This window comes from Mus pahari, chromosome 1 (genome assembly GCF_900095145.1).
Source record: "Mus pahari chromosome 1, PAHARI_EIJ_v1.1, whole genome shotgun sequence".
NCBI classification, from domain to species: Eukaryota; Metazoa; Chordata; class Mammalia; order Rodentia; family Muridae; genus Mus; species Mus pahari.
In genome coordinates this window covers 45,497,292-45,513,155 of record NC_034590.1, presented here as the reverse complement: position 1 = coordinate 45,513,155, position 15,864 = coordinate 45,497,292, and the positions used below count along the sequence as shown (strand labels likewise).

General features: G+C 48.2%; 1 protein-coding gene across 1 annotated transcript in view; it reads right to left on the bottom strand.

Moving 5' to 3' along the window:
- The window catches only part of Fam174b (family with sequence similarity 174 member B), a 37,131-nt gene extending 21,696 nt beyond the window's left edge, over positions 1-15,435 (bottom strand). Inside the window, exon 1 of the mRNA XM_021192457.2 lies at positions 14,733-15,435. Coding sequence (XP_021048116.2) covers positions 14,733-15,061 — 329 coding nt within the window. The 5' untranslated portion in view covers positions 15,062-15,435. The remainder of the gene's footprint in view (positions 1-14,732) is intronic.
- Between the last annotated feature and the right edge of the window lie 429 nt (positions 15,436-15,864).

Here is a 15,864-nt window from a genome sequence, read left to right as displayed (position 1 = left end):
TCCTTTGGTGATCAACAGCAGTATGGAAATATAAGCCGAATAAACCCTTTCCTCCCCAACTTGCTTCTTGGTCATGATGTTTGTGCAGGAATAAAAACCCTGACTAAGACACCATCATACACCAAAATCACCTCACAGAGTATTTTCTGAAGAAGTATGTAAATATATAAGACATATCTCAGAGCTAAAGCTATAAATTTCACAAAAGCAAGCATAGGATAATAAGCCTTTGTGACCTTGGATGAGGCAATGAATGGCATTTCAGCAGGACAGCAGACACTAAGGCAGAAAAAAATAGATAAATTGCACTCCATCAAAATAAAAAAAAATGTTGTGCTTCAAAGAACACCATTCAGAAAGTAAAAAGACAGCCATAGTATAGGGTGAAATTGCATTTATAACATAAAAAATATTCTTGCATCTCAATAATGAAGTGGTGACCCCATTTAGAAATAGGCGAAAGGTCTTTATTTGATTGCTTTTTAATTGTGTGTGTTTTCTACTTAGGTGTCTAATGTTCTGATAAAACACTGATCAAATGCAGCTTACGGAGGACCAGACTGACTTAGCTTTCCCGTCCTGACCACAGTCCATTGCTGAAGCAGGTCAGGGCACATGCTGAGGCAGGGGTCTAGGCGGGAGCCAAGAGAAATGTTTACTGACTTTCTCTCTATGACAAACACAGCTTGCTTATTTCTAAGACTCGGGTCCAGCTTTCCAGGGATAGCACCCCCCAGAAGGGGCTGAATCCTCTCACATCAATCATTAATTAGGAAACTGTGGAGGCAATTCCTCAATTGAGGTCCCTTCTCCCCAGGTAACTCTAGTTTATGTCAACTGGACATAAACTACCAGCACAGTATGTTTGAGTGGATGGGTGATATATGCACATGTGTGTTACAGTGCATGCACCTATGCGCATGTGCAGAAGAGGCCTCTCACTGTCCACCTAATTCCTCAAGACAGGGTCTCCCACTAAACCTCAAACAAGGCTTGCAACTAACAAGCCCAACATCCTCCTGTCTTCTATCCTCAACCTTCACACACACACACACACACACACACACACACACAGTGCACAGCACTGGAGTTGCATGTTCAATTGACCACACTTGGCTTTTTACACGGGCGCTGAGGGTTCAAATTCAGGTCCTCATGCTTTAGCAGCAAATGTTCTTACCTACTGAGCCACCTGCCCCAGTCCCTAGGCAAAAGATTCTAGCATTTCTCTAAAGCTAACATGCAAGTGACCAATCAGTGCATACATGAACAGTCACACCATTACCAATCTGCACAATGCAAAGTGAACGGCAATGAGCTACTTTATGCTCCCTACAGTCCCTCTGGTTCTCAACCTGTGGGTCATGACCCCCAAAGGGGTCACATATGAGATATGAGTAGATGTTATATTACAATCCATAACAGTAGTGAATCATAGTTATGAAGTACAAGTGAAATAATCTTATGGTTGCGGGGGTCACCACAACATGAGGAACTGTACTAAAGGGTCACAGCATTAGGAAGGTTGAGAACCACTGCTCTAGGATCAAAAAGGCAGGCAGTAGCTGAAGTTGGCAAGGACATGAAGAATCTACGACCCTCATATGCTTCTGGTGAGACACAGAATAGTATGATGGTTTGCTAAACAGCCATCAGCTTTTTAAAAGGTTAAAGCACAGAAGTTACCAAACGGCCAAGCAGGCTACTCTTAGCTCTGTAACCAAAAGCAAGTATGCCCCACATCCACGCAAATACTTACATGCAAATGTTCAATGCAGCACTGCTCCTAACAGCCAAAATGCAGAAACGACGCAAATCTTTACCAACCGAGAATACAGTTTCCCTGTTACTTCTCTACAAGGCACCATAGCCAAAGCAACTTAGAGAAGAGGAAGGTTATTGGGGGCTGACAGCTTCAGAAGGTGAGTCCGTGGCCATCACGGCAGGAAGCTGGCAGGAGGCAGGCAGCCACAGTACTACAATTGTAGCCTGAAAGCGTACATCCTGATACACAAGCAGGAGGCAGAGAGAGAGAGAGCTAACTGGGAATGATGTGGACTTCTGAACCCTCAAGGCCCATTGCCAAGACACATCTCTGCCAACAAGGTCACACATCCTAATCCTTCCCAAACAGTTCCGTCATCTTGGGACAAAGTATTCGAATGTATGAGCCTACGGGGGTCATTCTCATTCAGACACCACATATGGATGTATGAAAGGTGATAGGCAGAGCTGGAGAGGTGGCTCAACACTTAAGTACAACTATGACTCTCAAAGAAGATCCAAGTTTGGTTCCCAGCACCCATACCGAGCAACTTAACACCCACCGTAACTCCAGCTGTAAGGAGAACCCAACTCCTCCGATCTTGACACTCACATGCAAATACCCCAACACAGACACCCACACATACCCATAAATTCTGAATGAAGATCAATCTTGGAAAAATACGGAAATACATTAACAGTATGCTACTATAACAGGATGCTACTATTTGGGGAGAGGGGCAGAAACGAAGCGGTGATGCATGCTACAATACAAATAAACCCTGAGAAAATGCTAAGTAAAACAGCCAACATGTTGTATGATTCCAGCCACATGATACAGAAGTAAATTAGTGGTCGCCTAGTGCCAGGGAAAGCCATATGGAGAATGAGCCATAATGGATGTGGGTTTCAGCCTGCAGTGGTGAACATGTTCTAAAATTGATCGTGGTGATGGATGTATAACTCTGTGAATAACCTACAAAAAAATGGTGTTGGATGCTTTAAAGAGGTAAACTGTGTAGCATGTGAGGTAAACTTCAGTGAAGATATGTGTGTATGTGATTGTTACATTAACTTGTCTCTATGCTTATAATCTCTCTGAAAATATTCCCAAGAAATCGACGGTATCTTCTGATGGAAACAGCTGACGACACATTGTGAATTTTGTTTAGTATCTCTTCCCGGTCCTTGTGCATTTTGAACCACGTGAATAAACTTTGGATTTTGCTGTCATTTTAAGATAGAGGCTCAGGCTGGTCTCCAACTTGCACTATAGCCAAGGATGACCCTGAACTTCCACCTTCTCTTTCTATGTCCTGAGGGTTGAGATGACAGGCATGGGCGACCTTGCCCAACGTCATGAACCTGGGCATTCTTGCATGCTAAGCAAGCACTCTACCAACTGAGCTACATACATCCTCAGACCAAGGTCTGTGCTTTAGAGAACTAAATAAATTTCAAAAGTTCAAAGCAGATCATTAAACTTGAAATGGAGCAGGCTGCCTCTCCTGGAGGCCACCCAGGGGCTGCCTCATTCAAGTGGCTGTGTTCCCCTGACCTGGTGACTTGAGGACTCACAATCAACAACTCAACATTTCTGCACCTCAGCAATCTCATCCTTAAGCCCTTACAGCCCTGCTGCCGCTTGAGGCTAAGTATGGTGGCACCTCTGTCACCAGGAACACTCAGCAAAGAAAATGAAAACAGGATGTGGGAACTGGGGAGACCAAGCAGGCAGCTGCAGAGCATCGATGGGTGTGCACCCTGAGGGTGAGTCTTGATGCCTGGAGGTTGTGTCCAGGGTTCGGAGGACATGTCTGATCATTGACCTCTGAGCTCTGTTCTGCACCTTCTGCTCGACATGAGAGATAACTGGGTTCCCCAGAAAAGCAATTAAACCTAAAGAATGGTAGAACACAACCCAGAACCTTCTTTCCAGTCCTGGCCTCTGCCATATCCTGTACACAAGAAGTGCCTGAGTCCTTAACTGGAGAGAAAAGCTACCGTCACCTGTTCCCAATGCCTTGTTCCCCAGCAACCTGCCCTGAGCACAGCCCACTGAGTTCCATCTTCAAGCACCCTGTCAGGTGTCTCCATGAGTCAGTATGATTTGAATCTCACCTTCCTCCATTGCAGATGGGCAACCTCAACTAAACAACACGTTGGCCGAGCGCTGTATTGAGATTCTTCCCTGACCCCACTCCTCACCCAGTCGCTATGCTGTCTCTCTTCAATGTTGCTGCCTCAGTGCAGTCACACTGACCCAGCCCAGTGACTCAAAGCAGCAGGTCAACAACCCAAGCGCTACAGTGCCCTGAACATACAGGGAAACCTTGAGGTGGAAATGGTGTGATGGAAATGTGGGAACAAACATGATGACAAATGGTGACCATGCACTGCCTTCAAATCAGAGACATGAAGAGAGATGGCACCTGGAGGTGTTGAAACAGCTCCGTGTATAAAGGTACTTGCTCAAGTGCCTGTTTATTTGAGTTAGATCTCTGGGACCCACATAATGTAAGGTGATTATCAACTCCCACAAGTTTCCGACACATAGCACTACGGCACACACTCACTTGCATGTGCAAACAAACGCACAATAAATAAGTGTAAAAACAGCACACGCATTTGTGCACCCACACAACGAACACATAAATGTATAAAATAATAATAAGAGCAGTGCCATGCTCAGCCTAAAGGGGGCAGCAGCAGCCAGCTCCTGTCCCTTCCTAGGCTGAGGCCCAAGGACACTGTACCACCAGGTATCCTCACCTGAGGGACCCCCAAATCTTTACATTAAGTGTCCTCAAATCCCTCCGTTTTCAAAATCAGTACCAGATCAAAACCAAACTGTCTATGATCTAAATGTCCAACCCCCAGGTCTTCTGTTGGCATAGTCTGTCTCAGTTTCTTAGCTGTGGTTTATATGGTCATCAGTGATATTTAATCGTTCTACTAAAAGCCTATGAACCCTGACACATGTAATATGTACTTCAACCAGGATCCCCTCCTTCTCCCAGTTCCATGGCAATTCTGCCATGGTCAACAAACCAATCTGTCCTTTGTCTCCACTCCCTTGGGATAGGCAAAAAATGGTACCAACTATAGATAAATCCCAACACAGGCATCCAGGACAGAAGGCACAGGGCAAGACAACGCAATCCAGATAACCCATTAAGAGCTCAACTACAGATCTAGGAGCTATACATCCAACTGCCCAATAACCTGTCCCCCTCATAGTCTCAAGGATATTTCTTGTTCTCCAAGACAAACAGAGCACACCCCGGGTCTGACCTGTGGCAGGGACCCATGTGGAACACTGCCACAGCCAAGGCTCCTGGTCCTGTTCTGCCGGCTGCCAGGTGTGTTTGCAAAGGGCTGAGTCCGGTTTGTTTGTGTAGGAGGCTGGGAGCAGGGGAAACAAGCAGAGAGAAAAGGAAGCAACCTACAGAGTTCACTGTTTAGAGAACACTGACAAGTCACAGTTGGTGGCCCACAGGAGGCTGAGAGACTGGCATCACCATGCTGTAGGATACACAGTGATTGACCCTGTCGGCGTCCACACACCATGGTAAGAGATGTGTCAGTCCTGGGTCTCCAGCATTTCAAGAACCCAAGTCTTCTCTCAGAGGGAGAAATGCTCTGAGTTCCAGGCCCAGCTCCCAGCTGCTCATAGGATTCTCCATTCACAACGTTCACTTCTATCTCATCCCAAGTCAGAGTTGGCCAACCACAGGCCCAGGAGTTGGAAATTCTGACCACAGACATGCTTTTCTCTTTAGTTTTGACCTGTAAACTGATTTTTTTTTTAAACTAAGAGAGTTGAGAACACTTAGAAGTGAGGAGTCTTTATGTGAAGGGGGGGGAGGGACCTCTTAACTCTTAACAGATGGGGACACCCTGACAGACGTAGCCAGTAGCACAGCATCTGTGGACCAGGGGATGGGAAGGAGGATGGGTTTACTGGTTGTGTTCCTCCATGTTTCATCTCTATCCTCATCAAGCCCTCTCCCTGCCTGACCTCTCTCCTACCCTCTTGACCATGTCTCCCACTTCAGATACTTCCTTTTATCATCAACATCATCACTATCATCATCATCACCATCACCATCATTATCACCACCATCATCATTATCATTATCATCATCATCACTTACCACCAACAGCAGCAGCGCACCACCACCACCACCACCACCACCACCACCACAACTCAGATCTCCAACCCTGCCAACTGTTCTTCCAACACATTTTCTGGTTCTCCCTAGCCCCATTGCAACCAATCGTTAAACTACTTATTCAGTGTCTGTCTTAGTTAGGGTTTTACTGCTGTGAACAGACACCATGACCAAGGCAACTCTTATAAAGAACAACATTCAATTGGGGCTGGCTTACAGGTTCAGAGGTTCAGTCCGTTGTCATCATGGCAGGAAGCATGACGGCATGCAGGCAGGCAGACATGGTGCTGGAGAAACTGAGAGTTCTACTTCTTCATCTGAAGGCAAACAGGAGAAGACTGGCTCCCACGTGGTTAGGAAGAAGATCTCAGAGCCTATATCCACAGTGACACACTTCCTCCAACAAGGCCAGAGTTCCTAATAGTGTCACTCCCTAGACCAAGCATATTCAAACCACCACAGCACCTAAGAAGACTTCATTTGGACCAGTCTTTTGAAAACAGCCCTTTCATTTCTAACCCTTCAAATCTCTCTCGGTTTCCTACAGTACATCAAATCCACTGTGAAGGACTGGGTGTCTTCCAAATATATTTCAACAGAAGAGGCATGAGTTGGACCCTTCCTTTTCCCCTTCCTCATTCAACAATAAGCTTCTGAGCAAGAGACATCTACCTTTCTTGATTTGGTTTGCTCATCTGTAAAATGGGAACCTCAATAAAGTGTCCCTCACTGGAACAGGTAACATACACTGTTCAGCACAGAACTGTGTACCAAGTGAGGTATTCAGAGGAGAAGGGCTTATTTCGGTTCAGGTTACAGTCCAGGTTACAATCCGTCACTGACTTGGGAAAGGCAAGGCAAGAACCTGAAGCATCTACTCATACCCATCGTCAAGAGCAGAGACTGAATGAACACACTTAAGTCTACAGCTCAGCTCACCTTTTCAACCTTTAAATAGCCCAGGACCCACGGCAGGCTAGATGTTCCCACATCAGCTAAGACAATCCCTTACAGACCTGCCTCGAGGCCAATCTGACCTAGACAAGGACTCGTCGAGGCTCTCTTCTCCGATGATTCAAAAGTGTGGTGACAGTTTGAACTATCACACTTGCTTTGCCTATCCAGCTCTGGAAGAAGCCCTTTCCCTCCCCACCGCTAAGCCACACGCCTCCTCCTCCTCTTCTACGATGCCTTCCCAGGCCACTCTATCTCCAGCCAAAGCCACTCGTGATTTATGGTTCCCCTGCTGAAATACGTGGCTTCCTTCCCACCAAATGATCAATGAAGGGTGTGATCTTCCCTTCCACATTGATGTTCCTGGGCCTCTGGGGTGCTCCCCGTTCAGCACAGCACCTGCGCTCACAGAGGCACCCCTGAAACACACTGGGGAGAATGGGCCGTCTCTTCAGCCAAACTCTCTCCTAGCTTCTGGACTGAGTGTTAGGGAGACCCACTTGACAAGGCCAAAGTGCAGCCTGCCACATGCTGGAGGCCCACAAAGGGCCAAGCTGAGCATACAAGCACCTGGGGTTACATCCCTCCCAGCTACGGGGGCCTCCGTTTCAACTAGACAATGCAGAAGGTGGAGGAAGGTCCACAGAGCCCTGGATGTGAGAAAAGCTCACACCTGAGAGGTTACAGAGCCCAAGGCTCCCCAGATCTGGGAGAATCCTACCCGAGTTCTCCTCCGTGTCAAAGCTCTCATCTAAGCCTTTCCTACCCAGAACGGGCTTCCTTTTCCCTGCGGCCCCAGAAAATAAACATGAAGCCTGGATTCCCGGCAGATCGCCCTCGGGTCAGGAGACATCATTGTTGCTTTTTAAGTGATGCCTCAAGAGCATGATTTTAAACGCCTGCTCCTAGAATGTCCCCCTTGCAAATCTCTAGACCCAAGCACACACCCGAAACTAAACACACAACTCAGGAAGCTTCAGCTCCAATCCACGAGGGTTCCCTTCCTGGTGGGACACACGCACCTCACCCTGCCTCACCCCCACTTAGCCTTATACAAGTCTGGTGTCACGAGAACCTACAACTGAGCAAGAATACGTGTGTCTTGGAGTCTGGTAACACCATGTAAGCCAGGGGCTCAGGGTTAAATTAAAGAGGGATTTGTCCTTCCCTTTTCAACTTGCTAGAAAGAACCAATAGCAGGTGCCCATGCCTAAAAGGCCTATTCATAAGGGTAGTCACAAGACTCCTTTGCTGGCAGCTAAGTCGTCAAAAGGATTCAGCTGAGATAACTCCCAATATTGTCTGAAATATGCTTAGAGGTGCATGCCCCCTACCTGGTTATTTTGACCTCATGGCTGCCCCGCTCACAAGCAGAAACTAAACAAAAAGGGTGAGTAGATACTACCTCTGTCTTCAGAATCATATTTTTCAGTGCCACAGAACACTTGGTGGCTTGAAGAGGATAACAGAGCCCTGTTTGGCACGGTGTTATTCTAAATACCCTGCCAGACCTCAGAAGCATTACTGTAATTAATAATGGGGGGTGGATACCTAGCAGGGTTCAGAAAACTGCCCACAATGCCAACCAGCGGACCAGAAACACAGTCTGAGAGTTGTTCAGCCCCAGTACCCTGGATGCTTGCGGTCACATGATGGTGATGATTATATATGTTGTGTGTACATGCCCGTGTGTGTGTGTGTGTGTGTGTGTGTGTGTGTGTGTGTGTGTGTGTGTGTATTGGCACTAGTTGTCTTCCTCGGTTTTCAGCACAGGTTCTCGAACTGAAGCTGGAGTCCAACCACCATCGGGGTGGTTGGCCAGTGAACTTGATGGCTTCCCCCCAAAGCACTCCACCCCAGACCTGGAGCTACTGTTTATATTTAACTTTTCTCTTTTTTATAAATAATAATAATAGAACGCTTGAGAAATTCAAGGTAAGTAGGAAATGTTATCCCCTTCTCAAAACCCTAGGGAAGCAAATGGGGTATGTGAGGTGTTGCTGTCTCCAGAATAAGGTGGTTACTTGCCCTCGAATCAGCCAATGGCCTAGACTTCTGTCTTTCCAAGCCCTGGGGAAGCACAGAAACAAATTCTCTCAGATGAGAGGATTTCACCGAGATTTTGAAATAAGAAGGGGCTGAGCACACAGCCAACAGAGATGGGAGAGAAACGGCACCTGTTCGGTAAAACTGGGAGAGCAGCCAAGCCCGTGTGGGAGCTGTGGTTTCAAGGTGTAAAGTTTCCCTGGCCTGCAGCCACACCACGAGAGAGGGAAAGTCCGATTCCCTCTCAAAGGGACGGGTCCCGTAAGGGAACCGCTGAGGTAGAAGGTCCTGGCAACAGCAGTCTCTGCTCTGAGGGTCTCCTCTGAATCCACACAAGGTCAGCAGGATCTCCCAAGGTCAAAACAAGGAGGCAAAATCCTTTCTCTACATCTACATCTGCTGCTGCTGCTGCTGTTGCTGCTGCTGCTGCTGCTGCTGCTGCTGCTCCTCCTCCTCCTCCTCCTCCTCCTCTTATTCTCTCCCTCCTGCTCTTCTACAATGGCATCAGGAAGCACACCCAGAAGCGCCCGCCCCACTGGACCTCCAGGACCCTCACATAAACCATTTCTCTCCAGAGTTGATCTCTTATAGACCTTTCCTTGATGGCAAAATACTAATACATCAGGCAAGTAAAGCAGCTCGGTGAATAATGGCTCCTGCCACACATCCCTAGGACCTGGGTCCAATTCCTAGGACCAAATGGTGGAGGGAGAGAACTGACTCAAACAATTCGTTCTCCAACCTAATCTGTCTATCTATCTATCTGTCTGTCTGTCTATCTATCTATCTATCTATCTCTATCTCTGTGTGTGAGACTCTCTCATAAACACACTCACATGCACTAAATAAATGAATAAAAATGTGATAAAAAGTAAAACAGATAACATTCAAAATACATATTAACACATAGAAACATCCTGGGCTCTAACCCTCAAAAACCAAAGCCCAATTAAACGTTTATAAATTACCTTGGTTACAGCATTTTATCCCAGACACAGTAAAGTAACTAAAACAGTAAACAGTAAAGTAACTAAAAGTCCTGGGGCTCAGCAGGTAAAGCATCTGTTGTACAAGCATGGAAGCCAGAGTTCAGATTCCCAGAACCCACTAAAAGCCTGAGTGTGGCTGGGGATACCTGCAAGCCAGCACTGGGTGATGGAGACAGGAGGATCAATGGGGTTTGCTGATAGCCATCCCTAATTGGAAAAAAAAAATTGTGAACACCGGGAAAGATCCTGTCTCAGGGAAATAACAGAGCAATGGAAGAGGGCACCCAAAATCCTCCTGGGGCCTCCACATGCATGTGCTCATTGGCATGCACACACATATATATGCACATACCAGCACACATATGTGAAGAGAGACAGCTGTGAACAGCTGCCAAGCAGAAACTAAAGAAATGGAGAACAGAGGAAGGAGCTACAGTATACCTGGGACATAGGACATAGTGTCAGGTACAAGCAGAGGACCCGAGAGACACGGCTGCACAGAGCATACCGGGATACCCAACCAGGAAAACCAAGAAAGAGGGATATAGGAATCATGGCCAGGGGTACACCCCAGATGTCTTCCCACGTGCGTGCACGAATACATGACTCAGAGCTGTAAAGGAGTCCAGATGACACCGAACCATGCCATGAATATAAATACATACAGGAAGAATGGCCCATATTTTCAAGTTTGTGCACATGCTAATATATTCCATTGTACACTCATATATGCATATATTTATAACTGAGTGAAAAGAGCCCACACGGCATGCCGTTGTGAAGTTTGCTGCATTCAACAAAACACGGCTGACACTGTCACTGGCATTACTTTTCCCATAGTCTGAGTCTCTCTTAATTCACAACACTGCCTTCCCGTGTCATTGCTTTTAACAGCTCTTAAAGAGTACACGTTCTGTATTTTTCTTGCTGCTCTAACAAAATGCCTGAAATAGTGATTTAGGGAAGGACGAGTTTATTTCAGCTCACATTTTGAAGGTACCACCCAGAATGGCGGGGATGCCACAGCGGCAGGAAACAGAGATGTGAACACCAATCCTCAGCTCACTCTCCCCTTTGCACTCTGTCTGAGACCCCAGCCTGTGCCATGGGTGCTGGCCACATTTAAGGTGTATCCTCTCACCTCAAGAACCCAATCTAAAAAACACAGTCACAGACATGCCTAGAGGCTCACCCTCGAGATCATTCTAGATCTTATCAAGCTGACAATCAGTATAAACCATCACAGACGGCCTTCGTATCTTTAGACAGCGTCAATGGCTGGATATGTACTGTGTTTTGTTTTACCAAGGTCATGCTGTACAGCAGCTAGCTTCTGACTCATGATCCTCCTGCCTCAGCCTCCTCAGTCTTGAGATTACAGGTATACATCACCACACTCAGCCCTGTGTACATTATTTAAATTTTTTCACTATGAAAATAGAATTCTCTGAATATCCCAACATGCATATATTTCATCCTCCTCTTCCAGTCATTAGCATCAGAAAAAGTATCACCTGGTGTACTGGCTAGTTTTGTGTCAACTTGTCACAGGCTGGAGTTATCACAGAGAAAGGAGCTTCAGTTGGGGAAATGCCCCATGAGATCCAGCTGTAAGGCATTTTCTTAATTAGTGATCAATGGGGGAGGGCCCCTTGTGGGTGGGACCATCTCTGGGCTGGTAGTCTTGGTTCTATAAGAGAGCAGGCTGAGCAAGCCAGGGGAAGCAAGCCAGTAAAGAACATCCCTCCATGGCCTCTGCATCAACTCCTGCTTCCTGACCTGCCTGAGTTCCAGTCCTGACATCCTTTGGTGATTAACAGCAATGTGGAAAATGTAAGCTGAATTAAACCCTTTCCTCCCCAACTTGCTTCTTGGTTATGATGTTTATGCAGGAATAGAAACCCTAAGACACCGGGGGAAACATGGAGCTTAGCAGTGTGGCTGACTGATAAAGAGATGCTGGTTTTCACGTATGGATCTTTCCTTTTCTAAACTCTTAGATCCCTGTCTGTCCTGTTGTCTGGTAAGGTGATTCCTTCAGGGAAAACAAACAGGCAGGAGTGTTAATGTATAAGCAATGATACCACACTCTCTTCCCAGTTTTTCTACATTTCTAAGACAATGAACAAGTTCCACCCAAGTTCCCACCCCACAGGCAACCAAAATGACCACGCATCTAGTCAAAGGCGTGACACTTGGAGAGCCATCAACAATGTAAAATACTCAGGAGTTTAACATTCTTTTACTAAAAATATCTTTATTAAATGCCAGCCTATTTCTGGAATGACACTAGGTGCTAGAGAGACAGAGAAGCCTGGCCCTTCATGGCCCTCAGCCTGGTGATGCAGAGGGACAGGAAATTCTAGACTCAAGTGTGCTTTGGGAACTGGAGGAGGAGGGGGCTAACCAGGGTGCATTCCCAGGTATAAACACAAAAGAGGGCAGCAATGAGCTGCTTGTGTAGACTTGGTATCCTGGGGGAATCCAGGCAAGGGGCAGAGGGGAACAGCGTGTGTGTGCCATCTCTCCTTTCCAGTGACCAGTAAGTAAGCAGCTTTGCTCCACCCCACCCCTGGCCATGATGTCCTGCCTGGCCACAGGTCCACAGCACTGGAGCCCAGAAACCTTCGGAACCATGAGTTCAGATCAACCTTTCCCACTCAGTTCCTGTTTTTATTGGGGCTTTTGTTACAGCAGCATAAAAAGCCAACACGGTATCAGTCCCTCTGCCTTTCTGAGTTTGTGGTGTGGTTCACACAACACCAGAACCTTCGTAAAGACATAAAAACCTAGAGCTGGACATGGTGGCCCATGCCCATAATGTCAGCACTTAGAAGGCTGAGACGGGAGGATTGCTTGCTCTTTAGACCAGCCTGATGGCTCAACCAAAGAAACAGAAACTTGAAGACATGGTTAAACCTGTCAGGCACTTGTGCATTTTTGCATGCTTCCGTGTGTGTGTGTGTGTGTGTGTGTGTGTGTGTGTGTGTGTGTGAGAGAGAGAGAGAGACAGACAGACAGACAGACAGACAGACAGACAGACAGAGACAGAGACAGAGAGACAGAGATCATAGTTATTTATTCCTTTTCAGTCGGTGATTTGAATTGGGAATCCATAGCAAACTTGTGTCAAAATAGAATTGAATCACTATTAGTCTCAGACTGGAACTGGAATTGTGGCATCTGCAGTCCTGATTTTAATATAGTTAACCCAATACATCAAAATTCGGGGGGGAAAAAATAATGTTACTTCAAAGATTCAGCCAAAAGAGAAAAGAAAAGAGTCAAATATCCCTTAATAGATTCCATGTGAAGCTCATGGTTACAATGCCTCCCAGTTCAGAAAGTTATGTTTCCAGTTCTCCATGTGGTTAATGGCTACCAGACTGGAGAGCACAGGAGAAACTGAGGCCTTATAAGACTGGTGCAGCCCATCACCTTCCTCATCTCACCTGGTGCTGGGAGGGAAGCCTGAACCAGGGAGAGCAAGGCAGGGAGGAAGTAGTGCTAGGATCTCTGGGTGATGGATGACTAGGACTCGGAGCCTACAAGCCAAGATGGAAAGCAAGCAGGTACAAAGGACCCCTGGCCTGCAGCCCAGATGTGCTGGAGCTAGTTAGTCAAGTCCCGGGGGGGGGGGGGGGGAGCATGACCAGGGACAACAGCCACAGAACAAACCACCAGGCAGCAGATTCAAGGTGCACCGCCCCGCCTTTAGCCGCACAGAGCTGTGGGGGTGTTCTAGAATCCACCAATACTTGTTCAACATCGACAAAGGAACACCGGGGGAATAGTCCCTGCTGTAAAGTGCTCCAAATCCTATCTACATCAGCATCTAGATTGGCAGCTGTCTACCTAAAAAAACGCAACTAACAAGCATGCCTTCCCAGGAAGAGGATACAGATCATGCCCAGAAGCAGTTTATCTCACTAAGTGGTCTCCTTCCTTCCACACCCAAGCCAAGGACTCTCCCTTCCGGGCCCGAGTGCCACATCTCCTACTTTGTCCCCTCACATCTGGCCACATGATGCCTTGTCTTCTCCCCCACTCTTGGGTAATAAGGAGCAGACTGGCAACATAGTTCAAATGCCTTCTTTTAAAAGTACACAGCTGTGTGGGCTGGGACTATTTTGAGCTAAATGCTTCAAACCTCCAAGCTCGGAGCTGTTCTGGGCGTTCGCTGACTCCAAAGTGAACAATGAGGAACGTCACCAAAGCGATCATGGGTCACCAAACCTCCTGAAACCTGTAACCAACATCAGGTGTGTAAAGCAAGTGTCCCCAGATTCCTCTGGCATCCCTCGCTCCCCGCTTCCGCTTTCTGTAGGCGAAAGAGGGGAAGAGCTACCAAAGGTAAAGGGGGAAAGAAGCAAAGTTCATGATAGGAGAACCCTAGTCTAAATTGTCCCTCAAGTGCTGAGTACTTGTGCAAGCCAACTCTCTTTGAATGTTTCCTCGTCTGTGAAGTGGGCATAAAAATACATTCCATGGAAGGTGGTCGGAACTCAAAGTTGGTGTTAACCGTGAATAGAGGAATAGAATCCAGGACTTGGAACACACCAAGCAGCCTTAAATAGGGGGAAATGGTTCCTGAGATGTGCGCCTGGAAGTACCAAGTGCACGCGCCCGCCCTCCGGATCCCACCCTGGCAGGGAGAACAGAAAGGTGCGCGCCTGGCGAGAGCGCGCCGAGAGCGAGCACCTGTGCGCGCAGGTGGAGTGGGCGCGCGGTGGCAGCAGCAGCAGCAGCATGGTGACGCCGCCCATGGAGCCAACAGGGCAAGGAGCTGGGCGACGCGACCCACCTGAAGACGCGCAGCAGCAGGCAGGCGATGAGCAGCGCGCTGAAGGCGCACGCCACGATCACCGTCGCCTTCAAGGTAGGCAGGTCGCGAAGCAGACTGGAGATGCGGGTCACCACCGCGTCGACGCTGCTGTTGGAGCTTCCCCCGCCCGCCATGCCGGATCCCAGCTGGGTAGCATTCCCGGGACCAGGCGGAGGCTGGTGGTCTGCTTCAGGCTGGGAGGCCGAGGCGGACTCGGCTCTGCGAGCGAGGGCGGCGGGCGCGGCCAGGAGCGCGAGCAGCAGCAGCAGCAGCAGAGGTGGCGGCGATGGGGGTGGCAGGGCGCTCATGGTGCGCTATGCGCACGCACGGTGCGGAGGTCTGCGTCCGGGAGGCTTGCACCCAGGAGGCCTGCGTCCCAGAGGCTGGCACCCGGGAGGCCTGCGCCGGGGTCTCCCGCGGCCGAGGCGGCTGCGCGATGCTCCGCAGGAAGCTGCAGAGCCCGGAAGAACCCGCGCCGCCGCGGCAGCCACCAACACGTTGCACAGAGTCATTCGACGGGCTTCGGCCCCGCGTGGGCGGGGCAGACCTCGGCTGGGTCCCCGCTGGGCTCCGCCCCTGGGTAGCCCAGGCCGATCAGGACCTAAGACCCCATGGAGGAATCCTAACTGCTTGGCTCATTCTGCTCCGGCAGGCAGTATGATGAACTGTTCACGCGATTCCTCTCTTTCAGTATGGCAGCCCCCTCTGGAAACAGGTATTCTTTTGCCCTGGTTTGTTGATTTAGCCCTCAGGGAGTCAGCTCACAGCAACCCAGATTTCCCTCCTGGAGCTTGCAAACGTCTTGCACTTCAGCGGGTGAACCTTTGGAAGTAATCTCTCGTTCTCCAGACCAGACTGAAGTTTCAAACTCCAAAGAGTAATTTATTGTCGTGCTGTCTCTGGTATATAAACTAAGTGATGTTGGGTTGGGGAAAAATATTCTCTTGGGAACCGAGGAATTGATACAGTGTTGAGTGAGTTCCTGGAGCAACCGTTACAGACCCCTGGATGATCTGGAAGGCTCTCCCCAGTGATCAGTAAATATCTAAACATATAGAACAAGGACCAAGAGACTTTGATCAGCTCATTTCCGGTCCGGCTAGAGAAACAG